The sequence below is a fragment of the Phaenicophaeus curvirostris genome, chromosome 1 (genome assembly GCF_032191515.1).
Source record: "Phaenicophaeus curvirostris isolate KB17595 chromosome 1, BPBGC_Pcur_1.0, whole genome shotgun sequence".
In the NCBI taxonomy this organism is placed as follows: domain Eukaryota; kingdom Metazoa; phylum Chordata; class Aves; order Cuculiformes; family Cuculidae; genus Phaenicophaeus; species Phaenicophaeus curvirostris.
The window spans coordinates 46,131,800-46,159,762 of NC_091392.1; the positions used below are offsets into that span (position 1 = coordinate 46,131,800).

The 27,963-nt window shown below is 39.5% G+C and overlaps 1 protein-coding gene across 4 annotated transcripts in view; it reads left to right on the forward strand.

Annotated features, from left to right (window-relative positions):
• Positions 1-27,963, forward strand: part of LARGE1 (LARGE xylosyl- and glucuronyltransferase 1) — a 283,680-nt gene that overhangs the window by 109,425 nt on the left and 146,292 nt on the right. For all 4 annotated transcript variants that reach the window (XM_069857011.1, XM_069857017.1, XM_069857004.1 and 1 more), the window contains exon 3: positions 26,498-26,799. In XM_069857011.1, coding sequence (XP_069713112.1) covers positions 26,498-26,799 — 302 coding nt within the window. The remainder of the gene's footprint in view (positions 1-26,497; positions 26,800-27,963) is intronic.

Genomic DNA, 27,963 nt, shown 5'->3' on the forward strand with positions numbered 1-27,963 from the left:
TTTCTTGATGCAGTTTTTCCTAAAGTCCAATCTGAACCTTCCCTGGTGTAACTTAAGGCCATTCCTTCTCATCCTATCACCTATCACTTGGGAGAACAGACCAATATCCGTGACTTTTCAGGTAGTTGTAGACAGTGAGAAGGTCTCCCCTCTGCCTCCTCTTCTCTAGGCTAAACAACCCCAGTTCCCTGAGCCACTGGTCATAACACTTATTCTTCAGCCCCCTCAGCAGCTTTGTTGCTCTTCTCTGGACACACTTCAGGACCTCAATGTCTTTCTTGTAGTGAGGGGCTCAAAACTGAACACAGGATTTGAGGTGTAGCCTCACCAGTGCCGAGTACAGGGAGAGAATCACTTCCCTGGACCTGCTGGCCACTCTGTTTCTGATACAAGCCAAGATGCTATTGGCCTTCTTGGCCACCTGGGCACACTGGTGGCTCATGTTCAGTCGGCTGTCAATTAATAACCCCAAGTCCTTCTCATCCAGGCAGCTTTCCGGTCAAACTCTTTCCCCAAGCCTATAGCGCTGTGTGGAGTTGTTGTGTCCCGAGTGCAGGACCCAGCACTTGGCCTTGTTAAACCTCATCCTGCTGGCCACAGCCCATAAGTCCAGCCTGTTCAGATCCCTTTGCAGAGCCTCCCTACCCTCAAGCAGATCAACATTTCCTCACAGCTTAATGTCTCCTCACCTGTCCAAAGTCCCCTCAGGACCTTGAACTCCACCAGTGCACGATCACTGTAGCCCAGGCTGTTTCTGATCTTGATGTTACTGATGAGCTCTCTTGCACTGGTGATGATCAGGTCCAGTATTGCACCTCCTCAGGTAGGGGTGTCTATTACCTGGATTAAGAAAATACCTTTGATGCACTCTAGGGGTCTCCTGGATTGCCTAAAGCTTGCCGTGCTACTTTTCCAGCAGATGTCAGGGTGGCTGAGGCCCTCAAGTAGGACGAGAACTTGCAAGCCTGAAGCCTCCTGTAGCTGGAGAAAGAAGGCTTCATCAGTAGGTTCCTTATGATTAGGTGGCCTGTAGTGTATACCAACCACCAGGTTCCTTTTGTTGGCTCAGTCTTTTATCCTTACCCATAAGCTTTTGACCTGTTCATGGCTATTCTTCAGGGACAGCTTTTCACACTTTATCTATTTCCTGATATAGAGGGCAATGCCTCTGCCCCTCCTTCCTGGTCTGTCCCTTCTGAATAGCCTGTAGCCATTGATAGCCACACTCCAATCATGAGATTCATCTGACCAGGTTTCAGTAACAGCAGTCAGGTCATAACTTCCTAGCACCATGGTAGCTTCCAACTCCTCCTGTTTGTTGCCCAAGCTGCGTGCTTTTGTGTAGAAGCACTTCATCTTAGCTGTTGACTGTACCACTTTCTTAGTGGAATATCCCTTATATCCCTTAAGGTGTTCTGCGGAAGTTTCCTTGTTGGCTCCTAATACTTCAGGAGCCACCCCTTCATCTCCACAGGACATCAACTGTGCTTCAGCATCCCCAGGATGCCCCAAGGCAACAGGTGGAGGGCCCATATCAGCACCCCGTCCCTCTAACCATTGTGTGTCCTCCCACAGCTTGTCGTAGGCAAGCCCTCCCACTTCACGTCTAGTTTAAAGCCCTGACAATGAGCCCTGCAAGCTCTTGAGCAAAGACCCTCCTCCCACCTTGAGAAAGGTGGCTCCCATTTGATAAGTGTAAGCTGGTGCTGTGAAGGCCATCCCAATACCTCATCCCTGAAGGTACTTAAAAGACGGGTAGACAAGGTGCTGAGGGACATGGTTTAGTGGCAGATAGGAATGGTTAGACTTGATGATCCAAGAGTTCTTTTCTAACCTGGTGATTCTATGATTCTATGATTGTCCAAAACCCCAAAGTTGTTATGGTGACACCAGCCATGGAGCCACGTATTAATAGACTGAGTCTGTCTGTTCCTTCCAATGTTGCTGCCCACAACTGGAAGGAGGAAAAGGTCACCTGGGCTCCAAATTCCTTCACTATCCGGCCCAAGGCCCTGAAGTCTCTTTTGATCATCGTTGGGCTACGTATGGCAGTTTTGCCGCTTGCCTTGTGGAAAAGCAGTAATGGGTAGTAATCAGAGGGCTGTAGAAGAGTGGGGAATTTCCTAGTGATATCTCTAACCCAGGCTCCTGGGAGGCAGCAGATTTCCATATGAGCAGTGTCTGCTTGGCATATTGGAACCTTTGTTCCATTCAGCAGGGAATCTTCTACAAGTATGATTCTTCTTTTCTTCCTTGTGGCAGCTGTAGTAATATGGGGAGGGGGGTCATTCTGGTGAGAGAATTTATTTTGCAGATATTCAGTCACTGTTTAACTGTAACAGTAACTGCTTTGATTCTTTGTCCCCATTTTCCAGTTCTGACTTAAAGGTAGTTACCTATTGAACTGAGATTTCTAGTACTTCTTTGCTTTGAGTTTATTTATTTCATGGTGAGGAGGGGCAGGTACAAAGGAGTTAACTCAAATGCTATGCAGATTGGGACAGGGTAGGGGATGAAACAGTATGTGAACTGCTTTGTTCTGAAGTTATATGCTGTAAGTGGATGATTTCAAAAAGGCTTAACTGGAAAACTTCACGCATGCTATGAATATGACCTTTCACAAGGACAAGTGACCATGACATTGGGAAAAAAGACACACATTTGAGAAAATGTTAGGTATGGAAATCAGATATTGTGCAGGAGTAACAGTAAATGACCTGTTGCAGTTATTTCAGAAGATACGGAGAAGGAGAGCTATTTCATCAGGAGATCAATATGAGTGTTTTGGTTATATACTGTAAAAAATATCTTGAATTGAATTTCAGTGCAAGAAAAGGCTTTAGTGTATTGTTATGACTGTTAATTTAAATGCACAGAAACCAAGAACTTTAGAGTTACAGCAGCTGTGGGAAACATAAGTTGGTAATGTTTTACGCAGACTTCAGGGCATAAATTTCTTAGCATAAACAGGAATGCAAAACACTACATATGTGCTGGTGGAGAGAGTAATGGATGCTGTGGGACCCACGTATGACTTGGAATTTCTGGACTTTAAATTCAGAACCCCAAGACTGCACTCACTCACAGCTGTTTTCCCACTGTGTATGCAAGGTATAGAATGAATTATGTCCTGTTCTAAAATACAAGGCCCTGATTCTGCATAAACTTAAATGCTTACATAAATTCAAGCATCTAAGTAACCACACTGCCTGCTGTAGCTTCCTCATGTGATTAACATGCATGTAAGTTTTTACTGGCCTTAGTTACTGGCTTGCTAGAAACAATTTAAACCTAGAATTGAAAATGAACACATTATGCAAACTGGGACTGGGTATGTTTTCAGAATTACTCAACTTTGGATCTCACAGATTCCCACTGACCCCAGGTAGAGCAGAATGGCCTAACATCAAAGATTTTTGAAGTTCTGATTCACAGACAAGTTGCAGCACTGATATTTTGTCTGGAGTGGGGTAAATGTGACTTGAGCAGTGAGTGTTCCCAGGATAACTAACCTAAGTAGCTCTCATAGTCATCCTTGGGCACTGTGGTGCAAAGAGCATGAGTCCTTGGTCCGTGGCATGATGAGGGAAGGGCTACTGAATTATAGCAAGGTAGTTGTGTAACTCACCTCATGTGTGATTGGAAGGAGAGAAAATCCTATGGGGTTAAAGTCTGCCTCTGTGGTCACCAGCAAATTCTGTTTGTGCTGCAAGGAGCAAAGATATACACTATCTTCCCAGTGGCTTTGAAAGGCACTGTACATTTTCTTGAAAAATAGTAGCCTTACCCCCTTCCCTCTGTCCATGCTCCTCAAAGTACATTTTCTGTCTCAAGCCAGCTAGGCTAAGGTTTTTGATTGTTTGTCAGTGTGGCCTCAGCTTTCTGAACTCCCTATCTTGAGCAGCAGAGGAGATCAAGGATTCTCTCTGACTGGATATTTTTATTTTTACCTAACAATACTGGCTAAAATGCAGTTAATTCACTTAATGCTAAGAGTCTTTACAGCCTGTAGATCATCTAGTGCTGATGTCTCTACTATCACCTGTGCAAAGTGTTTTTTCCCTGCAGTCACAGTGGTTTATAATAAAACGTAATAAGTATTCTGTTTTATACTCTCTCCATAACCTTCCATTCATCCCTTTGCTGCTCAGAGCATGTGTATTATAAAATAACCTGTGCCCACTTGATTGATTTATTCTCTGTTAAATGTCAGGCCAACACATTGTTGCGCTCATTTCTGACATGTTTAGCTGGCCAGTTTATAAATACACTGAATTGACTTCTGTTTTCTTCTAATCGAACAAATCAGCCTATCCAGTAAGAAGTTATTTCTCCTTTTTAAACTATGTGTGGTCTGAGAACAAATGGGTATTTCTTCAAGTCTTCAATGACCTTTCTGCTGCTGCTTGTTTTGTTGTGAAACCTCTAAGAACACGCCAAAGCTGCAAAATGTTGGGAACTTTGTCTGGCCTCTTTGCCTATATTTAGTAAATGTAGTGATTTAAGAAGCAGCTGTGACTGCATGTTGGGGTTTTTTATGTTTTTTTTTAAATATCTATTTTTGTGATTTAGCATAGACTGAAAGAGATAGTATCAGAAAATCAGAAGTTTTACCACTGGTATCACTGGATTAGGACTTCTTTCAGAAAGTCTTAGTGGGTGGTGAGGGAGAAGGATTATTTACTCTTTCATTTTTAAAACTTTAGTGAACTACTTTTCAGTCTTTTCCTACCTTTAGCAGAGACAAGTGTGTTTTTGCACTCATTTCAAGCTGGAGATACTACATAACTCTATTATAGCAGTTGTGAGAGAGTAGGGAACATCAGCAAGTATTTTGACACTCACGGTATGAAATTCATGCAGTGTTTATAATGTCTAGATGCTTCATCATTGTTTCCTGTTATGACAGTTCATTATAATCTGGTTCTTCTGAGTGATTGATGATGTTTGACACATGGACTGAGTAGGTCTCCCCACTCTTGACTGCACTGTAAATTAAAATTTTACAGAAGAAGTTTTCAAGGGTCTTCTCAGCATGCTTCAAAAGGTACTGATCAAAATCCTCATTAAAAACATCAGCCAGGTTCACGTTAACTGCCTAGGTGTCTAAATCACAGCATCGAAGTTAAAGGGAGAAATGAACAGCTCAGATCATCTTCTGCCTGGGCACCTTGACTTCAGTTCCCCATTTAGCTGCTAGAAGGAGGAGGACACACTGCCTAAATTCAGCAGACTAGAGTTGGCAATCTGAAATAACCTATGACTACCAGTAGACTTGTAGCACACCAACAAACAATAAGTATCGAAAGGGAAGCTATAACTTCTGGACATACCAGCACAGTTTCTTTCCTTCACAGCAGCCGAGAGGGATGGACAAAGCTAGGAGACAGATGCTGCATACTTGCCAGTATAGCCAGAATTCTGGATGAGGATGTGGCCTCTTCCTTTCTGCTCTGACACGCTGGTGGTACTTTGTCCATGACCTTGCCTTCAGGGATTTGTGATGAACACGCAATGGAGAGGAGCAATGAAGCTAGCTAGCTATTTTATAGTGACTGTAACAGCTGTATGGCAATGTGCTGTTCTTTGGCAGCTGCCAGCAGCAATGCTATTAGTTGCCAAGACAATTGGCAGCAGATGGCTTTGTCCAATTGTGCCATGAAATTAATTTTAACTAAAAAGATGGAGTATTGTACTTCTAGCTGACTCATTACAAGAAAATGAGACTCCTTGTAGAATGATTTTTTAAGTAGCGAATTTCAAAATTACAGCTGAGAATCCAAATGTTACGTATACCCCCCTCCATAGCCCACCGTCATAAACCTACAAAAGTGAGTAAAGTTTGCTTGTTTTTTTTCAGTGGTATCAAAGGAAGATTTTCTATATTTACTATAGGTGTTAATAGAATTTTTTCAGGTGGATTGCAGCGTAGGAAATTTTGGACTCACATTGTCTTGATGTGTTTTATTTACTCTTCTAAATCTTTATTTTGGCAACTGACCCTATCATCAAAACAGTATTACATTGCAATACCTGAGTAAAAGTATACGGCACCTTGTTGCAAAATAGCATGTGCTTAATGTAGTCCCTCTTCCAGCTTTTCTTCTATACAGTAACCAGAAAAAAGCAATGAAAGAAGGACAATATAGAAGGTATCCAATTTATACTGTTTTAATACTAACCTGAGTCTTACAGAAGCTGGTATTCCTTTACAGCTAGTAGTTTTGTTTATAAAATAGGTACATACATGTAATAACAAGAAATGCCAGAAAGCCATGCTGTTTTTCTAGCAAGAACGATCTTCTTTCCTACTGTTCATATGGCTGCTTGAAGCCAGACAATCAGTGTATACCCATTTTATTCTGATATATGCTATTTTTTTAAAAAATCCCTTCACATATTAACATGATTGTTGGTGGGTCTCTTTTTTTAATTGAAGTAGAAAATTGTAGTCTTCACACTTCCAATAGAAAGTCTGAAAAACAATTTCTAAGGCATAAAAAAGTGGTTTGCAAACTTTATATTTTGAAGGAAAAACCAAATCCATTATTTTGGGTATCTACATATTTTTGTAAGTGTTTGGACTAAATTCTGTTGATACCAAAAGTATTTATCATATTTTGATAAGTTTAGAAGGCTACAGTAGTTAAACATTTTTGAATATATTTTTAATCCATATCAGATTTTAAATATTAATTTAACAGCTGAATCTTGCTATCTCGTTTAGAGTGTCTTGGAGACAGTTTATTTTGACCAGGGATATGTTTTTCGATTGTCCCTACATGACTGTCTCAAAAGTATCCAAGAGGTTTAGGAAGATGAGCACAGATTATTTATTCTTATAACTAATGAATGCCATTCTGAAAATCCCACTCCATCTCCCAAATTTTACATATATGTTAATTTGCTGGCAATTGAAAAGAACTATTTATAGAGTTGTGAAGGAAAGAAAGTGGTAAAGGAATCGCGCAATATTGCAGTAGCCTATACGGTGTCTTTTCTAAGACACTTCAGCAGTATATAATCATTTGTATATTATACTGGTGTTGAAGAATAGTAATTGTTTTAGTCTCGAATATAACCAATCCAAACTTTTAAAGTTAGTTGCTTAGCGTTGAGCTGAAAGAATGAACTACAGATGAAGCATTTGAAACTGCAGAAAGGCAGAACATGGCAGAACTTGCTTAGCGTGAGTAGCTGAATCTGTGAAGCCTGAGGCCCCAAGCTGAGGACTCTCATGTAGATACCTTGAATGTATGTTGAAGGTTTACTGAGTTACAGAAAAAGCCCCAGAGCCTGTTCAAGCCAGAAGATAAGGAAGCTGCTCCAGATGCAAACCTTGTGAATAAGAAAAGACACAGCCTGCCTAGAGACGAGGAAAGAACCCAATGAAGAAGGAGAAGACCCCATCCCCTAATACACCATTGGACTAATTGTCACGTGGACAGTGTAGGAAGAGCGCATTGGGGGTAGGATCTTAGGTTGTAAGGGTATAATTGTCAAGAATTTCTGTGCTGGAGGTCCCTCTTTGAAGGTACCCAGCTCGAGATGTAACCTGACAATGTTGTACAATCAATGAAGTAGCCTGGAGGGTTAAGTATTCTTGACTCTGCCTTGGGGAACCTAAGGTTAAACTAACAGGAGAAATTTGACAGAGAGAGCGGGCAAATGAGTGGTAAAGAGAGTCAAAAGTCACTTCACTGGAGCCACCCACTGTGTATGGACCTTGGTTCTAGCAGTTGAAGTCTTGGGTGGAGTGAATGTGATGCTCCTTGTGGTATGTATGCTCTGGGAAGATTTTCCCTGTAACATCCAGTAAAGCATCTCTAGCATGGAGGCAATGGTACCCGTAAAAGAAAACTCTGTATTGATATAAGCTGCTTCCCAACAATCAAGTGTACTGCTGGTGAACTTGAGTTATTTATGGTGTAATTGTATGTACTCACAGTGCTTCCACAAGGATAACAGTTCAGTCAAGGATTAAACATTTTCATTTCCCATTTCATGGCTCAAGAAGTCTCCTCGGAAGCTTAGGTGTACTGCCTGAAAGCCTGAAAAATCCCCTGAACAACAATTTGGTTCCTAGCTTGTTTCTTAGATAACAAGGATTTTAATATAATGTAAAATAATTAGAAGTTGGTGGTTTTTTTGTTTGTTTGGTTTTTTTTTTTTTTAATTTTCCTGAATTCTACTGTGAAAAAAGTACTCTTAGGACCTCCTATTCTATTTGGACCTGGTGAAGCAAATGGGGGATGTTTTCATTTTAATCAGTATGATCTTACTTAAGAAGAAATTAATGAGGTGTTTTTCAAAAAGTCTTTTTGTTAGTCTTCCATATCCATATTACACATCCACATAAAGATGTTCGATGTAGATAATATTGTGCTTGGTATTATTCTCTCAAATTTGGCTTAGCTGCTGCATGGTGGGTTTGAATTAGCAATACAATAAGTTCTGTTCTGATTCTGAGATTTCTGAGTATGGACAGCCTTAGGGTCACTGTGATGAACTGATCAGCCTAAAACTAGCTACATTTATCAAAACTCATATTTAAGAGCTGACTGAAATGCTTTGTTCTGTTAAATGCACAAAGCAAATCATCACTATGTAGCACAAGGCAAGACTCTTTCTCATTTATTAAAATAAGAAACAGTTCAAATTTCAATTTTGGCAGCATTTTCATTATCAATGTAATATATGTAAAGCAGAACTTGACAACATAATCAAAGCCAAACTGTTGCAGTGCAACGCAGGAATTTGAACTGGACGTGGTCAAATCCTTTAGCAGTGGCCATTGCAGAGCACGTTCCAGGTTTGTGGGTTTTCTTCTCTTTTAAATATCCCTTGCATTGCCTGAGGCTGGTCTGCTTACAGAGCACTGGTAGAATGGATTTATAATCAGTCTTGGGATAGCATTTTCAAAGAAGTCTTATATACAAGAGCAAAGTTAGTCTGTTAGGACTTTCTTTTTAAAGACATTTAAGCAATTTGAGTAAGGTCAGATACCGAAAGGTATACCTACCTGCATTGTAGACACCTACTTTTCTTTGAAAATCTGGTCCCCTCAAGCCTTTTGGGCTCCTTGGTGACTGTTCCATTTAATGGAATATGTTTCTAAATCACCTAAATGATCTATAAGACCTGTTTTTTCGTCAAAACAGTAGGAAGACATAAAAAAAAAAATCCAGAGGATAGCATTTCCTTTGAAAGTATCAAAATAGGTGTTTTTTAAAAAAATCCTCCATCCCGCAGTCTGCACTGGAAAAAGGAATGATAAACAGGGGAAAATGAAAATTAAGAAATTTTTGATAGCTACACTTTTCTTGATAGCTGAGAAATAAATTAATTTCAAATTAAGATAAAAAAGTAGCTTTCATAGAGCAAGTGGTTCTAGGAAAGAGCTCTCAATCAACTGTCTTAGTAATTTTGGCCTGCTAAATGAGTGGTGGTATTCACCTTCATCTGTATTACAAAGGAAATCACCACTTCTACCGATGTTAGTAATTTTCTTTTTCTTTCAAACGAAGTATTTGTGGATATGTCAGTGCTTATAGAGAATTTTTATATAGATACGTACACTGGTCTGTATTTATTTCTCCTACATCTGAGTAAGTCAGCATTACAAAAGCCCGAAGTAGTAGGAACTCATTTGATAGTTCTTTAGAGTTTCATTGTCTGCTAACACTAGGGTAGGTAAATTTGGTAAGAATAATGTATGTGCTCTTTAGATTTCCCAAAAATTTCATAGTCTTAAGAGCGCATGATCTCTTTTTCTTTAACAAATTGACCAAAAGTCTCCTAGATATTTTTTTTCATAGTAAAATTTAAATTAAGGTCAGCATCTGCTGTGCATGTCTTAAACTTGATAGGTATTTTTGAGATCTTAACCTTAAAAGCTCCATTTCTGGGGTTTCATTCTGCTCTTTTTCTGGTTCATGTGTTTTCTATTCTAAATTGGCTTTGTGCCTCTCTCTCTTTTGCTATTTTCATTTTACAGAGCCATGTATTAAATGTGACCTTAAGTTACTGATTTTCGTATTTCTTGGAGCAGCACTTCACTGCTTTCTGCATACTCCATTGCCCTAATAGTTTAAGCTCTTTTTCCTGAAGACATATATAAGCCCATCATTGTACCATGCCCCAGGTTCAAAGTTCTGCATACATTGAAATTCAGTCAGCAAGATACACTCATTGTGATGTATTGGTGGCTTTAATTGATAGGGTAGGGAACGGTCAAAAAAGGAACGGTTTACTGTCTGCCCTTTGTGGTACCCATGTGGCATAAAATGAGTGTTCATACATCAACTGAAAGTGCCGTTGCCTCACCTATCCTGACCTGCAATGGTTATTAAAATATCATTCCTCATTACTGTATTTTCAGTAAAGTTGCAGAACGTACAGTTCCAGATGGGATCCTTTTTGCTCTAGAAGCCTTTAATAACCATGCATGTAATGTGCATGTGCCAGTCCTGTATGTAGCCTAACATCCCATACATGACTCTAGTGGATCAGTTCCCCAGAGACATCTCTGCAGTAGTCGATTTTTCTCATTTTTTTCATGATCCATTTTAATCGTGATCATGGATTGTATAAGCCTTCAGAGGCCCTGCACGTTTTTGTCCACTAAGCAGAAGATCTTTCAATTTCCAGGTGAGACAACAGTGCTCAGTATGAGCAATAAAGGACGGGAAATTATATTATCTGGGCAAGCAGAACTCTGTCAGTCTTGTCACCATCTTCTTGTTGAACTTCCTGCCCACAAGGATGTATGTGAGTTCTTTTTGGTTCTTGTTTAATCACCAGCTGAGCTCAGTAGCTTCTTTCTGATCTCCCTGAAAAGTTCTTCAGTAAAAAGTCAAAAACTATATGATTCAGAATACAAACCAATTCATGTGGTTCCAAATACAATTGAAAACTTACCATTGTCAGCTATGATTTGTAATTTCTCGTGGCACAAATCAGCTTCACTTTTCCTCATGCATCCTATTTTCTAGGACTTCTGTATGGTGTCTCTGCTGTGGCCATACTCCAGCCCTTCTTGCTCTTTCTTGAGCTGCAGAAATTTGAGTCTTTTGAATATACGTGCTTTTGGTCCTCATAAAGCCTTTGAAAGCAGCCCTGCTCAGAAAGGGTATGTACCACTGGTTTTGAAAGGAGGTAACCAAAGGTGGATCTCCCTGAGGCCCTGGACCAGCTGCTTTTGAAGTTCATACTCCCTGCTTGTGTTTCTACTCTTTCTCCTAAGCAACTACTCATTCTCACTGTTCCTTCTTGCATGTTTGTAACCTTTGTGAGGCTTTCCTAAAAACAAGATTTAAGTGGTCTGTATTAAAAATAGGCAGTTCTTTATGGCAGTGGGGAAAAGAGGCTGGGAGTTCCTTAAGCACGTGTATCAGGGTGCTGCAGTTTATCAGGTCATTGCCTCTGCAAACTGGGACCATTGCTCGTGTTTGCACCTCAGCTGCTACTACATGCAGGAGAGCTTTTTGCTTTGCGTTGTGCTTTACACACACAAGGCAAAAAAAAAAAAAAAAAAAAAGGCAGGAGTATTTCTGGCATTTCCTAACTTTTCAGTGCTTATACTTAAAAATTCTTTCCACACTGTATGGTATGGTATGATGTAGTGTGGTTTGGGATGGTATGATCCTAGCACAGCATATGTTCTTAAAGGCCCTTTCACTCCTAGTACATCTATCCCCAGTGCAGGAACAAGAGATGCATGCGTTCTTAGAATTTAATTTGTTTCCTTTCTGGCCTGGGATTTTTCCTGTAGCAGTAGTACAAGCTTACATCCCAGTTCTCCAAAGTGATAAATGTTTCTTTTCTTTCAGCCATGCAGTCCCAATCCTGAGCATTCCAGAAAGTAATGGTATTTTCCATACCATCTGTCTTCACCTATGCATACCTTGAGAATTTGACTATACGTATCTACGTTAAAGAGAAAATGAGTGAGCAGCCTGCGGAGCTTTAACAAATTATCCTGATTAGTTTTATCCATAAATGCATGATTCTTCTCAATAAAAGCTCTGCAGAAATGTGATTTGATAAATAAAAGAGATTTTTCACTAGGTTTTTTTTTACATATTTCTCCTATAAGTAGACTGTCATTAGCAGATTAAATAATATTTTTTGGCTACTTTGCTGCTGCATTTAAAACTTGTAGCTGTAGCTCTCAGTCATGCCTGTAGCTCAGTGTCAACTTGCTTGGATTTATTTCAGAGAAGGAAAAAAAAATAGAGAAAAAAAAAAGGAAATGTAAAATAAACTGAATGCTAACAGCACCTCTGTGGTGTCTGCTTTACAGGGTTTATGGTTAGAAGTATTTACTGCCATTGGTTTTTGCCATGGTGGGTACAAACCAGCCAGGATTAAGAAAGGAAACAACATTTTTTGAGGTCATACAACAGCCTGAAAAATCATACCATGACACATATAGGAACATTTGAGCAACAACTGTCTCAGAGTTCATTTGATGATTGCTAGTAATAGCTCCTCCAGAATATAAAAACAACTCTCACCTTCTATAGATCCCTGTTTCACTGGGAATTGGGCCTCCTTGAGCAAGTACTGAATTTTGCATAATATCTTACAATACTGTAAAGTGAAGGCTCAAGCTTTTATGGTTTAGGCTGAATTTATAGATTAATTTCTATCTAATGTAGAGAATCCTCACCTATATTAGATGCTTTATATCTTGAAATGCTTCTGTCACTTCATCCCCTACTTAATTACTTTCATTCTTCACTAATTGAGTTTAGGATAATAACTTTGATAACTCAGACACCATCTGGCATGGGAATATAGATTTCACAAGAAGAAAGCAGCAGAATTACACTTGAAGTTCAGCAATAATTTTTCCTCTTTTTTCAGAGAAATAATGAAAAGCTAGGCATAGAAATATTGTAATTGTGCAATTTTTAAAGAAACATCACTGGATTTGGTGTGGCGCATGTCTAACTATACGGTGTACCTTAGAATTCCTCACATATACTCATTTTGTAAAGTGAAATAAATAATAACATGGTTGTAGCTGTGCGACTGAGGCTTGAAATGAGGCTTATTTTCACATCTCTTGTGTGCAGCTGATAAAAGCCAGTCAGTTAGATTAGATATACCTGGGCTGCTCGGGGATGAGTTTGGAAGGCATGAATTGATGAAAATTCATTAGATAAGCATTTTACACTGGTTAATCCATACAGCAGGATCAGCATCAGCCTATTATGAGGGATTACAGTCTGCACAGCCACGCAGATGATGAATATAGAATTTGCAGAAATTTCAAAATGAAGAAGGGAATTGGGGAATGCTGGGCTCTGAAATTAAGGCATTAAGTTTCATCAGGACCCGATTAAGAACCAGGTCCAAAATGCTCAAACAAGAGAAACATAAAAAGAGGGGAAAAATCAGGAAGGGAAAACGCACAGCTGTGAAATTAAATATGTAGTAATTGATACCTAACAGATTTGGGGGTTTATACTCTTGTTAGGATTAAACTTCTGCTTTCAAAGTGCTGTAAAGTGACAGGGTGGAACTGATACCACTTTACTTTTCTCTGAACATTTTAGCCCGAGGTCTGGACACCTTTTGTGTCCCTACTGTGGAGAAGGAGAAAACCCTATTAGGTATACTGGGGGGCTATCAGTGAAACCTTTGCCTGCAGAGCCCTTTCTAGAATAATTCCAACAAAAATAAACTAAGAAAACAGTAATTCAAATAATTGATGACAAATCCATATTAATTTTGTGTTTTGATGTGATGCAGTACTTTTGTCTTGGAAGTTCTGCTGAAGATGACCACAGGATAGTTGGTGCTCCTTAAAATGCCCAACAACACGATTGTCTTAGTAAGGGCTTTTCCAGCTAAATTGATGGCTACACCAGAGCTGTCACAAGCTTGTGAGAGGTGCTGGCCTTTCAATTTACCCACCCTAGCTGATACGTCTGCTGTTACAGAATGTACCCATCATAGTAAAGCACAAGTCATTTGAACAGTCATAATAGAAAACTGGCATCGTTAATTCAAAACGTTACAAGATCATACTTCATTATAGCTAAAATTATAAGGTTTTAGGAGCTTTGTCTCCTTTTTTCTCATCATAATAGGTCATGTTTTTTTCAGCTTTCTCCTGCAGAGATGAAAATGAGATCTTGCTGCAAAGGAAACAAACAAGAAAAAAACACTTCAAGATTTGACTTTCCAATAAATATAAATATTACAAGAATTTAAAAACAATTTTAAGAACTGGAAATACTGAAGACAGGTAGCAAAATCTTTGCTCACTCTTACATCTTGCGGGTTTCCTAATGTTCCACATTGGAATGAGATTTAATGACTGACATATGGTAGAGTATTAGAGTAGAATAGACCTATATGATCTTCATGCAAAGAATTTTATTTTCCCTGTTGATTGGATTCTGTCAGACTATTTGGGAAAAGAAAGGAAAACATGGTCTGTCAGAATTTAAAATACAAATTTGTGATTATCAACTAAGAAACTGAATATTTTCCATCAAAGGTGCTAGTATGAATTTTAAATACATCTGGTGAAGTTATAATTTCTCAAAACAGGAAAGACTGTCTCTCAGAACATAAGAAATCATGTTCAAATGTCCTGCCAAGTTGAATTTTACCATAAAGGACAAAATGCATATTATATACTGGTAGAAACCGCTCCTTGAATACTGTGTTCAGTTCTGGGCCACTCACCACAAGAAGGATGTTGAGGCTCTGGAGCAAGTCCAGAGAAGAGCAACAAAGCTGGTGAAGGGGCTGGAGAACAGGCCTTATGAGGAACAGCTGAGAGAGTTGGGGTTGTTTAACCTGGAGAAGAGGAGGCTGAGGGGAGACCTCATCGCTCTCTACAGCTACCTGAAAGGAGGTTGTGGAGAGGAGGGTGCTGTCCTCTTCTCCCAAGTGACAGGGGACAGGACAAGAGGAAATGGCCTCAAGCTCTGCCAGGGGAGATTTAGGCTGGATATTAGGAAAAAAATTTTCACAGAAAGCGTCACTGGGCACTGGCAGAGGCTGCCCAGGGAGGTGGTTGAGTCACCTTCCCTGGAGGTGTTTAGGGGACAGGTGGACGAGGCTCTAAGGGGCATGGTTTAGTGATTGATAGGAATGGTTGGTCTCAATGATCTGGTGTGACTCTTCCAATATGGTGATTCTATGATTCTATGAAGTCAGAGCTCGCATAACTCAATATCTGTACTATTTTAATGATAGTTAAGACCAGAAGAAGGCATAATTTAAAAAGTAAACTTGACAGTAGTACCACAATAAGTATTCTTGTTATGTTGTGTGCCTCAGTTTTTCCTGGGCTGATGGTCATAATTTAGAAGGGAGAAGGGCATGTTTTATTGTTTGCTCTATGGGGTATGTGTTGTAGCAGCCTGTGTGGTGAAGTAAGCAATGTCCTCTTAGCATTCATTTCTCAGCCCTATCATATTCCAGTTCATAAAAGCAAATTCCATTGTCTATATTTGTGCAAATTAATACGGAATGTGTTATTAAAAAAAGATGATTAAGACTCCTCCCTTTTCCTAGAACAAGATGGGAGTTGATGGGAAGGGAAGCTACTTTTTCTCAGGCTTTTTTTGGTTTGTGTGTTTTGTTGGTTTTTTTTTACTGTTGCTGTTTCTTCTTTAGGATGAACTTTAAAGGGCTTTCCCAGTTCCGACATGATTTTATGTAGCTGACCTACTGGGGTTTTTTCCATGTCTGATTGTTCTTTAGGCGTGGGATGTGTCAATTTTGGGGTTGTTTGTGTGAAACTGTTTTGGTCATCTCCATCTATTCCACTTAGAATTTAAGATAATAAAATAGATTTCAAATTATGTAAATTAATAAATCTATAATATTTTTTTATATATATAAAATATATAATATAATATTAATAAATCTATAATATAACACTAATAAAGGAAGATGAGCAGGTATCTTAATGAAGGTCTATCCACAGAAATAAAAGGCAATTGCAAGACTGTAATTGACTGCTACACACAACTTACTTGTTTTTAAAAACACTACAAGATTTTTTGTAAATGCCTCCACCTTCATCTTCTTTTACCACAACAAAAATACTTGTTATCATCATCAATCAGTTCATGGTATACATCCCTCAGTAAAGCCAATAGCTGTCAACCCTGATGTTGGGCTACCTAAAAAAAGCATCTTTATAAATCCCAAACAGTAGTATTTGTTTTGTACTCATTGAAGAGGTCTCCCACAGTATATTCTGCTTTTGAGAGAAAATCCTGGAGATAAAGAAAATTTAGAATACAAGAGATCTACTTGATAAAGAAAGAGGAAGTGTTTATTTAAATACACACAGATCCCATAAATATTGAGCACTGTTGCCCTGATTGAGTTAAGCAACATTATTTTAGACTAGTAAGCAAGCATGTCAGTGGGGCTTAAACTCAGTGTCATCTTACAGAAGAACAGGCATATTTTTCAGGATGCTAAACACACATTAAGATGTTTATATACACTGGATTAGATATGTGAATTAGTCTCAAAGATATACCTCATCTATTATAGGACAAAATCTTAGTAGGCAGAACATCTAAATCATCCTGTCACTTGATGATGCTTAACCTTAATAAACTTGTGGCTGCTCAAAAATGAGAATCTTCATTTGCTTGCTGCACAGAAAGCTTGGCAGGTGTGAGATGGGGCACAGGGGATTTGGCCCACATTCTGACCTACCACAGTACAGCACTGTGTAAGTTTATAGTACAACATAAAAATGACTTAGAATACCATGCTGTATACATATAATGAAATATTAGACCTATGCTTGTTTTTTCCTTTGACTCACTTGAAATAGGATTATGTTTCTGATGCACTTTCTTCACTTCTGTAAAAAAACAAGAATATTATTAAAAAAGAGTAATTCTTAATGTTTTACCAGAAACCTAGGTCACTGAAGTTAAATCAATCTACTTGATATGCTATATCCGATAAAAAATCAGTTCAAAATGCACTTACTCTGTCTTTGTAGAAGAAGCATCTCATCTATACTACAGGTAAATGTTAAATAAGTTAATGCAAAGAAAGAGATTCCATATTACACGCCAATGGAGTCTAATCACCAAAATCAGATTGTAGTCCTAGGGCAGATATATGGCCACACTGAAGCTAATTCTGAAACCATTGCTGATTTCCATGGGATAAAGATACTACCTTTGTCATGAGAATTAAGAATGTATTTTCTAGTTTGCTTGTTCCTTTTCATTTTATTACTCCTTTTTGTGTATATGAAGGGGTTTAAAGATTTTGAGAAGAAAAGCATTATTTTGTCAAACACAGTATATTGACTGGCTGTGGCTTTCTATTTGGAAAACGTGGGGAAAGTTAGAAAATGAGAAAATCTCTTTAGGGTTCTACTGAACTGTATGGACAACTCATAGCTGTTTAATGGAATTATAATGTTTTGCAAATAATTAAACTAGTTGCCTTTAGCTAATTTGTGAACTACTGTGCTTGGGTTTTTTGCTACAACTTATTTTTATATTTAATATTAAAAAATGATCTGTGTTTCCTTTCTGATCTCATAGCCATGACATATAACCTACCATTTGTATCACTGCTGTGATGTTTTTTTAATCTGCAAGGTGTGTTAGAAATTTTACTTTATGTAGCAAATTACGATCTGTTATGACAATTTTCTTCATGAGAAGGTTCTGAAACTAACTCATGAGTTATTTTACTTCTTGTTGTAAGTGAAGATAAATGTCATAACACTGATCAGCCTCCATATGTTCTGAATGTGCAGTTATTCACATTTTTCCTTCACTGTTCTTCAGGACTGAAGTGGCTGAAATGACAGGTGCAGCAAATGAAAAGTGCTGGGAATATGTGGGGAAAATAGACGACTCAATACTGAAAGATATTAATAACTTATGCACTGCTATGTCACCATTAGAATAACGCTGATGTTATTTCCTAACACCTTATTAAATTAGAAACATTAACTTGTAATATTTCTGTCTGCATACATAATCTTCAGATACATTTAAAAAGAAAAGTAATCATTCTTTTGAAAATTTCTTCTTTTCTGCTTGCCTTTATATATATGTGCTCATATCTGTTCTTGGCTAGAGCTCTATAAGATTTGAAGGTTCTTACAGATCTGATTCCTGCTAAGGAAGAAACAATGTTGTGCAGAATTTGTATTTTTTTATTTATTAATTTATTCTTGAACAATCCTTGATGGTCAGTCAGTATTCAGACAACCTCCTCTTCAACAGCCTCAAACCACCACGTGGTTTACTGATGGCATCTCTACGCCAAGGGAGAGTAAGGAATATAACAAGCTTTCCAGCAGATGTCAGAAGCACCAACCAGCCTGAACTAACACTGCAGCATTTCTGTAGATGTGTTGAAAAATCAGCTTTTGAGATTGTGTGTAATAGTGCTACCAGGTGGCTTCTAGCAATACACATAAATTGTGCTATAGCTAAATTTTAAACCTTCACTGAAGAGCCTAAATGCTGGCTTTCAGAGAGGCTGACCACCTGCGTTCCCTTAGACCTCCTTTTTTTCAACCCATCTCACGTGTTTAACCAAAACCAATCTCGTTCATCTTTTGTTTTACCATTCATTGCTGTCTGATAAGAAAACATTTGTGTCTGTTAATAGTAAGCCTATGGTGGACTGTTAAACCAAAGTGTTACAGTATTTACACGGGGGCAGGTAGTTGCAGTATGGATTCCATAAAGGTTTTCCCATTTTTTTTCAGTGTTTTCTTACCCCTAAAGCAAGTGTGCCTCTGTACTCCTCTGGCATTAGGCAAATCTGCACATGCCTTGTCTATCTTCTAATTATGAAAACATGCAGAATTGCACGCATGAATGTAATCTACACATTGTGTGTCTTCTTGATGCTACAGGTGACCAGAGCGGGGCATGGCTATGATTGATGATCAAGAATCACACTCAGGAAATTAAGTTTTCATCTGGAGAAAGCAAGATGAGAAAAGGCTAAACATAGAATCACATAATGATACTCAATATTCCTTTGGAAGAGGAGGTCAAATCTGGAGGACTCTAGGAATTAATAGGCTGAATCTGTCCGGTGGAATTTCTGCATGTCTTTTAGGAGACCAAGCTGTCTTGTCACAGAGAGTTGTTAAACATTTTTCAGCTTGGAAGAAAGCTTAGGTAAATGTTTTGAAGGAATATGCAAAGCTCTGTCTTATATTATTCCTATTAGAGATATTCTGGTTGAGATGAATTTTGGCATTTTTCATGTTACGCAGGGTTAGGACTGTTTTTTGCTCTAGCTTGTAGATGTCAGTATGTAGAAGTGCATTTCTTCTGAATAGTTGGACTGATGAGGCTAAGGAAGGCTATGCAAAGCAGACTCTCTTGCCCAGGTTCCCCAAATCCAAGTGCTGTACAATCGGAAATGCATTATAGCATCCATTGTTGCTTCAGCAGGGAAAGCATGCTTTACATATGCAAATACTGCCTAGAAGTTTAACTTAATAATTATCAGCTGGAGTCTCTATTGATGAGCAGCTGAGGCTAATCATCAGCAACAGAATCTGAATTAACCACTACTAGGCTTTGATTGAGCATACTTGTTCCATACTTGTGGTTACTGTGGCAATTGTAGAAACCTATAGGTATTTTTATAACCTTTTCTAAGCTTATAGATACTTATTTCTTGTACTTTCTGTACTCTTAAAAAACACTTTAGAATGCTATATTTTAGACGTTTTCCCTTCCAGTCCAGTCTTTTCCACGGTGTTTTATGGAGCAGGAGTTCCAAAGAAGACTTTCAATCTTTTATATCCTGCTGCCATGAATGATAGTCACAGTACTATATACAGCTACAAGGATGCATTTGGGCACATGCTTTACCTTCGAGAGCTGCAATGCCTGCCTGCTATTGGTTACGTATTCTGCTATATCAGGGCCTCAGAAGTCAACCTTAACACCAAGTTCACACCAAGCTCGCACTTAAACATCGAAAAACATTTGAGCATAAAATATTCAAATGGTTAATAAAAAAAAGAGATGCAGCTCTTCCATTGGAAATCATCATATTAACAGATCCCATTGTCTTCCCTCCCACTCCCACTGTACACCAGGGAAATTCAGCTGGCTACAAATACTTACCCTGCAGATATCATTCATATGCCTTTTCCTAAGCATGCTATATTATGCACATCACACTCCTACAGTCCCTCCACAGTTTCCCTTCTAATTATTCCCTGCTTGCCCCTTCCTATGAATAACCAGTGCCATTTACCCACATTCTGCCATTTAAGGCAGTTAGTAGTCCATCCTACTAGGAATTGGATTTCTTGTTATCCAGGAGGTGCCAAAGTTTATTTAAATTCATCCAGATTGTAACTCGGAAGATTTATAATTGAGTTGCAGAAGGTTTCAGCTTCAGGGCGCAGGCACCCACTAGACAGTGGTTTGTTTCTGCCCCCGTAGTGAAGGTAGCAGAGGGGAGTGCTTCAGAGCAGAGGCAATCAGGCTAGCTCAAACCAGGTCCACTGACTGCTTAAACTGACCTGGATGCTTTGCACTTCAAGAGGTAGGAACTGTTCCATGACCCTTTGGGTCAGCTAAGCTGTGGGAATGACCTCTAACTGAATGGCGATAAGGCCTGCAACTGATCTAAAAGGGGTCATTTATTTGTGCCCCAAGTGATCACTGCTAATTGCAATGTGGTTGTTTATGACAAAAAGTCGTTGCTAAGTGATGGCTGGTCATTGGCTTCTGCCAAAAATACTTTAGGCAGCACCTCTGAGCCTGGACAGGGTGGTCAAGGACAGAAGGGGTATTTACTTTCTTCTCCTGTAAAGGGATTTTCTGCAGTATACTTGCAGAGTGTTATTGTAGGAGTTTTCCCTGCAATACGTTTTTGGTGTCTGAACATTTGAGTCTTCTGAGTTGTCACATTGGCAGCCTTTACCTGCATGCAAAGCTTTTGAAAAGAAAGAGGATATCCCTCTAGCTTTGTGGAGGTAGAGATTCCTTTTCTCCTTTTTTTTTTCCTCTCTTCCCCAACTGCTACAGAAGTGGTTTGCCAGAAATTCAGCATCTTTACAGGGATGGCGCTTGGAGAAAATAACAATTCATCAAGAGCACAGATGGCTTATTTAGAATCTAATAGGTATTAAAACATTATTTTCCCCAAGCTTTACTCCTGATACTGATAATGCGTTATCTTTGCCAAGTTCCCCTCTTGATAACATGTTATCATCGTCAAGCCAAGTCTCTGATAAAATCTTAGTTTCACTCAGTGCTTACTCTGATAGACATTATTTTCTTACATCTCCACTCTCGGTAGAAAGTGGGAAAATGTAATTTTTAGTCCTTTTCTTGGAGAGGCATATATTTTACCAAGGCAGTGCAAAGCAGGGAAAGGAAGAATGAGAAGACAACAGAGGAAAGAAAAAAAAAAAGTCATTGTATTGGGACAAGGAAATGAACAAATAATTTTAAGACTTATGGGCTGTTGTTTTAAATTTGCTAATAAGCTAACAGTCATAACATTAGCTGATGAGAAAATGTTTCATTTGAAAAAACAAAGTATTAAAAACCAGCACTTCTGTTTTCAGGGACGATGCATGATATATTTAGATTTTCTTTCCCTCTTTCTTCCTGCATTCTATTACTAAATTGTTTTTCTTTACCTAGAGTCTTTTACTGTTTACCATCACTATTATCCCTGTTAGAAATACCAGAATTACATTAATTCAGACAACACATAAACAGTTGCCTGCAGTTCTGCCACGCGATGCCATCATTGACAGTATAGTTGCTAACTCTTATAAGTCACAACCTCTTTCTCATTTTGTGTGCAGACCAAATGCAGCAATGCTGTAAATCGTTCTTGGACCACTCTGTTTAATTAATTAAAGAGACTGGAAGGTGTGTCATGAACAAGGCAGGGGACTGTAGAAATAAAAAGGAAGGCTTTGTAGTTTCTGACATCAAATCTACCCTGGAAAATTGTTTCTATCTCTACTACTGAGTTCGTTACATGATGTTCATAAAACAAAGCTATTATGAGTGACTGCTAACTATTCTTTTTATCACTTTCTGGGTTTCCAGCTTGCAGACTCTTGCATTACAGAAATCTTAAGTGTATGCTGTTGCACATGCAGGTGTTGAGGTCTGTTCTCTGAACAAATGAAGTGCAGAAAAGGTGCTTTTTGAAAAACTACGTGCCAACTATCTTAATTATGCATCCAAACCCGGTATTTTATTTTGGAGTTAATGACTCCGAACTGCACTACCCTGCCTGTAAAAAGGGGCTGATAGTGCCACCTTTCCCTCATATAACTTCAAAAAATATGTCACTGATCCCTCTGCCGTATTCAGGTATTACAGTGATGAGCATCATAGGCCAATGAGGGAATAAATAAGTCTCTTCTTCAGAGCAGGGTATGTGTGGTCACAAACCAAATGATAAGCTGAAACAAGCCACTGAACAGCTGTGAGCACCATCTATTCTATGCATGTAGTGATGCCAAAGCTCTTTGGAAATAAAGTGATGATCATGCAATTAATGATCCTGTCATCAGGCGCAAAGGAATGACAGAACAGATTGGGCAGGAGACCATTATTCTCACATTTCCAAACTTCTGAGTGTTTGACTTTTGTTGTGGGTTGACCTTGGCTAAATGCCAGGTACTCACTAAAGTTACTCTATCATTCCCCCTCCTCAGCTGCATAGGAGAAAGAAAATATGATTAAAGGCTTGTGGGTTGAGATAAGGACAGGATGATCATTCACTGGTTACCATGATGGGAAATTGAGACTTGACTCAGGAAAATGATTTTGATTTATTGCCAGTCAGTTCAGAGTAGGGTAATGAGAAATAAAACAAAACTTAAAACACTTTTCCTCCACTCCTCCTGTCTTCCCATGCTCAAATTTATTCCCAATTTCTCTACCTCCTCCCCTGAAGTGGCAGTGAGGGACAAGGAATGGGAGTTGCAGTCAGTTCGTCACACATTCATAGAATAGAATCACCACCAGGTTGGAAAAGACCCATCGGATCATTGAGTCCAACCATTCCTATCAAATACTAAACCATGTCCCTCAGCGCCTCCTGCTCCTCCTCCTCACATTTTTCCCATTCTTCATCATGAGGTCCCTCCCATGGGAGACAGTCCTCCATGAACTTCTCCAATGTGAATCCTTCCCACAAGCCTCAGTTCTTCACAAACTGCTCCAACATAGGGCCCTTCCAGGGGATGCACACCTTCAGGAACAGACTGCTCCAGCGTCAGTCCTCACAGGGTCACAAGTCCTGTCCGCAAATCTTCTCCAGCATGTGCTTCTCTCTCCATGGGTTCCCCAGGTCCTGCCAGGAGCCTGCTCCAGCATGGGCTTCCCACAGGGTTGCATCCACCTGCTCCAACATGGGGTACTCCATGGGCTGCAGGTGGACATATGCACTACTCTTAACTGAGTGCACCCTTAGTAAGTTTGTGGATGACACTAAGCTGGGTGGAAGTGTCGATCTGCTGGAGGGCAGGGAGGCTCTGCAAAGGGATCTGAACAGGCTGGACCGCTGGGCAGACTCCAATGGCATGAGGTTTAACAAAGCCAAATGCCGGGTCCTGCACCTGGGGCACAACAACCCTGTGCAGTGCTACAGACTAGGAGAAGTCTGGCTAGAAAGCTGCCTGGAGGAGAAGGACCTGGGGGTGTTGGTTGACAGCTTTGGTTTCCTTTTGTTCAGTTGGTTTCCTTTTGTTCAAGGAAAGGACAGTGGGAGATCATCTCGCTGTATGTGAGCAGCAGGCAATAATGTGATGCTTTAAGTAAGGCTGTCATGCAGTGGAATTGAATCGTTCAGGTTTGGGTTCAATACAACATGGTAGTTTGTGCTTAAGTACCATTAACAGCAGTGGAAGTTAGCACAAACTTAGCACTTAAAAGGACATGCTAAGGTGCTAAGTGCAATTATTATTGCCTAAGTCCAATGCTGATGGTTGATTGGCATCTCATGTGGAAATACTCTGTTCTTACAATGAACATGTAATGTAGCATGTATGTTGTCTGTGCCAAATTCCAAGAAGGTTTTGTGCTTAATGCTAATGGGAGCAGCTTTTCTGTCAGAACTGAGGATACTCACAGTATGGTGTCACGGCTAGGAGGGAGCTGGACTCAGGGACTGGATTCAAGAACACATGGATCTGGGATCAGAACCAACCAGACAGATGAGTTCCTCACAGGATGCTGACTGTTGCAGACAAGAGAGAGACCTTTGTGAGCTCTCAATTTTATACTGAGTATGATGTATATGGGATGGGATACTCTGTTGGTCAGTTTAGGGTCACCTGCCCTATTTGCCCCTCCTCACAGGTGTGGCCCCCTTCCACCAGCTTGTGGATGGCCTTGGCCTTTTTGCGTACCAATGCCCTGTGTTATCAGTTTTAGAGAAGAACACTGTCTGAAAAACATGCAGTTAGTTTTCTGAGAATGAAGTTACTTACAGCAACAGAGTTAGTCACAAAACTGACTCTAATTTACCTCAAACCACAGCATATGGAAAGGTATGGTGGTCATTTCTTGTGCTGTCTCTGTCTAGTGGAGACAATATTCAATTTACTTGTGTCATCTTTCAATGGCACAGCTTTCTACCACTGAAACTTGGAAGAATATGCTCATAATTGCTTTACGTGATGTTAGAATGAAGAAGTTCTATGTTCACAGATCTGGAGTAAATGTCTTAGACTATATTCCGCTGTTAGTATGGTTATGCAGGCAAGGCTTTCTGCTTCCAGCTGGGATCGCACTGCAGTGATTCACAAAAAGGCATCAAAGAGAAAAGTGCCTTACTGAGTGTGAGAATAGATACCTTGGGATGCCTTAGCACCTACTTGTGCAGGCATATATCTTAAAGTACTGAACTGTTAAGAAAAAGGATTTCGTTCATAGCAGCCTACCTAACTGATACCTACCAGAGCATCCAGCTGAGCAGAAGTGCATAGGGTACTAAGGTGTTAGATGATTAAAGCTGAGCTAGAGCTCCAAAAGCAAAGGGATAGTTTATCTGCTTACGCAGAGCTTTTAAGTCTCCATATTCCTGACTGCAGTTGTCTTATTTTTCTTTTTCTTTGGGTTGATGGAGTTCTCTACAAAGGTCTTTATGGTGGAAAAAAATAATTGTGAATAAACTTCAAATGATTTTGCACATGGCCTTAACAGGAAAATTCATGAAGGTGGTTGCCAGCTATCCCAGTTCTTTCTGCAGAATGTTGGCTTTTGGTTAGGATTGTTACACTACTAGTCCTTAGAGGGTGCACTGATAATGCACATTTTCAAATGTGAACAGATGTGAAATGGAGGAGTGGTGTTTTCTTGTATCTGTAGTCAGACTGAAATATTTTCTGTGAGCAACATAACTTCCTCTCATCTCAGAGGCAGCCTAGAGTTCACTGTCATCAGTTAATTAATCATAAAGGCATTACACAGTATTAGACAGGGAATGAATAATAGCTAAAATACATAGAAACCTCTAGACCTTGCAAAGATGCCAAAAACTGAATAGTTTGCACTTAAGATAGCAAAAGAAATGTCAAAAATAAAGGAAAAAGTCCCTCAGCATACTACATAAATTTACCTAACTGTTAGTTCCTAACAAAATTTCAGATATTTGAGTTCAGATGAGAGTTGTCTGAAAAACTCAGGATCCTTTCTTCTGCATTTGTCTTCACTTCTGAATAATGGTGAATTTTTCTTTCCTACACTATTCCTTTTTCTCCCTTATCCCTGCAGTTAACCTTTGGCTAAACTTTGATTTCTCTGTGGCTTTTTCTCCAACACCACTGGGTCCTCTCCAGGACTATCACTTCTCCAAGTGTGATAACTACATAACTAGGAACTTAATGTTAGTGCTCATTCTTTAGCATTTGTATGTAAGAAAATTCCAGTGCTTTAATCTCTCTTCTTGCAAATAAATTATGCTGGAGATATCTTTTGAAAATGTAAAAATGAAGTGTTTCATATTTCTGGAATATAACTTTTCAGTAAAAATGTTGCATTGAACCATTTTGCTTTTCTCAAAATTCCCTTCTTGTCTTTTCCAGCCAAAATACTTTCTAGAATGGTAACCAAAATGCTGTAGCTTGATTGTGGAGGAAATGGGGAATATAAAAATTATTTTGACTTGCATACATTTCTAAAATATATCTGACTATATATTAACTGTCTTTGAACTAAATCCTTCTCTTCTTGACTGTCTTCCCAGACCAGAGACTGGCAGGCAGCCTTATCCAGAACAAAAGAAACACCTACTTATCTTTTTGTGTGGTTTGAAAATGAGCAGGACCTGTAGATCATAGAATTTCAGCATTTGTCCATGCTTACCAGGCACTTAAGCATTGCCTTGAAGTGCCAAGTCTGCATAGAACCTGGGTGCATTTGAAACATTCTTGCCTCACAATCCTGATGTTAAAGGAAAATGAAGTTTCAAGTATATTCTGACAGAAGTGTTCTGTTTCCTTCTTGGGCAGATGGGAAGCCAGTGTCGTTGTCTCCACTTGAATCCCAGCCCCACAGTCCTCGGTACACAGCGTCGAGCCAGCGGGAGCGTGAGAGCTTGGAAGTTCGCATGCGAGAGGTGGAGGAGGAGAACCGTGTGCTTCGCAAGCAGCTCAGCCTGGCACAAAGTCGCAGCCCCTCGCACCACCGTGGCAATCACTCCAAAACCTACTCCATGGAAGAGGGGACAGGCGACAGTGAGAGCCTGCGTGCTGGCATCGTGGCGGGGAACAGCTCTGAGTGTGGGCAGCAGCCAGCAGTGGAAAAATGTGAGGTAAATAAACAAAAGGAACCTCCTAGAAACAAAGCTTGATAGGTTTGGTCCTCACAGGACATTGCAGATCCCAGTCTCCTTCCCCCTGAAACTTTCTGCTTGGAAACCAGCCTCGTAAAAGATCTACTGGGTGGAACTTTTCAGATAGTTTTTAATTATCCTTTTCTAAAAAAACTTCAAAACATTTAATCACCTGAATATCTTCTCAGTGTTTTTTTGATCAGGGGTTTTTGTCTTTTTCATTCTCATGTCCCAAAACCTGGTGTAAAAATCAAAGCCTTGTTCTAAGCTCACTGCAGTACAGCTGTGCTGATGAAGACCTGTGGCAAACTGACCCCGTGTGTTTCTAAATTAAATGAAAGTGCCACAGTGCTTTATTCCTTTGACTGTGCATCTCTACTAGAACAGTTCAGAATTTACCATTAATTAAGTTGTGGCCTGTGCTTTTGAGCCACTTTCAGGAGTGTATCTGGATGCTACTGTGAAACCACCTGCTTTGCATGAGCCATGCACAAAAGTTGTGGTTAGCTGCAGGGAACAGGAGATGTGTTTCTGAGAAGGTTTTGGGGGTTGTTTTGGTTTTGTCCTCCCCATTTTATGCCAGTACTTCTCTGGCTATCATCCAGCTGTTTAGTTGTCAGATACCTGAATGGTGACAGTTCTGAATATGGATAGAACTAAACCAGAAAGTCTTGCTTAAAGGCCTTGTGCCAATCCCAGCTGGTGAAGGAGTCAAGGATAATTCCTCCGTGTATTTCTATAAAGACAGTAATACTGTATCACCTTTTATCTTGCTTTCTGCTACTAGGAAGATAAAAGTTGAAAGAAAATAAGTAGGAGAGAAAAAGAAGTCCTAATTAAGTCTTCAAATAAAGTCTATTTAACAGGCAAATGTTAAATATAATTTAAAAATGAATTATTGCTTTCCAGTTGGACATCTTTGTCTGTCAGTGTGGATAAAGGAACCAACATTATTTTAAGGAGAGAGAAAGGGAGGACTCCATTTTTCATCCTCCCTCCTCCCATTGATGAGGGTCTGATTTTCCTCCCTGTAAGCATTTTGGCATGTCTTTTAATAAGGGAAGGTTCAGGCCATCAATAAGCGAACCTCACTTCTCCCTTATTATCATGCCAAGCAGTGATGAGCTGAATCTCAGCTCTTGG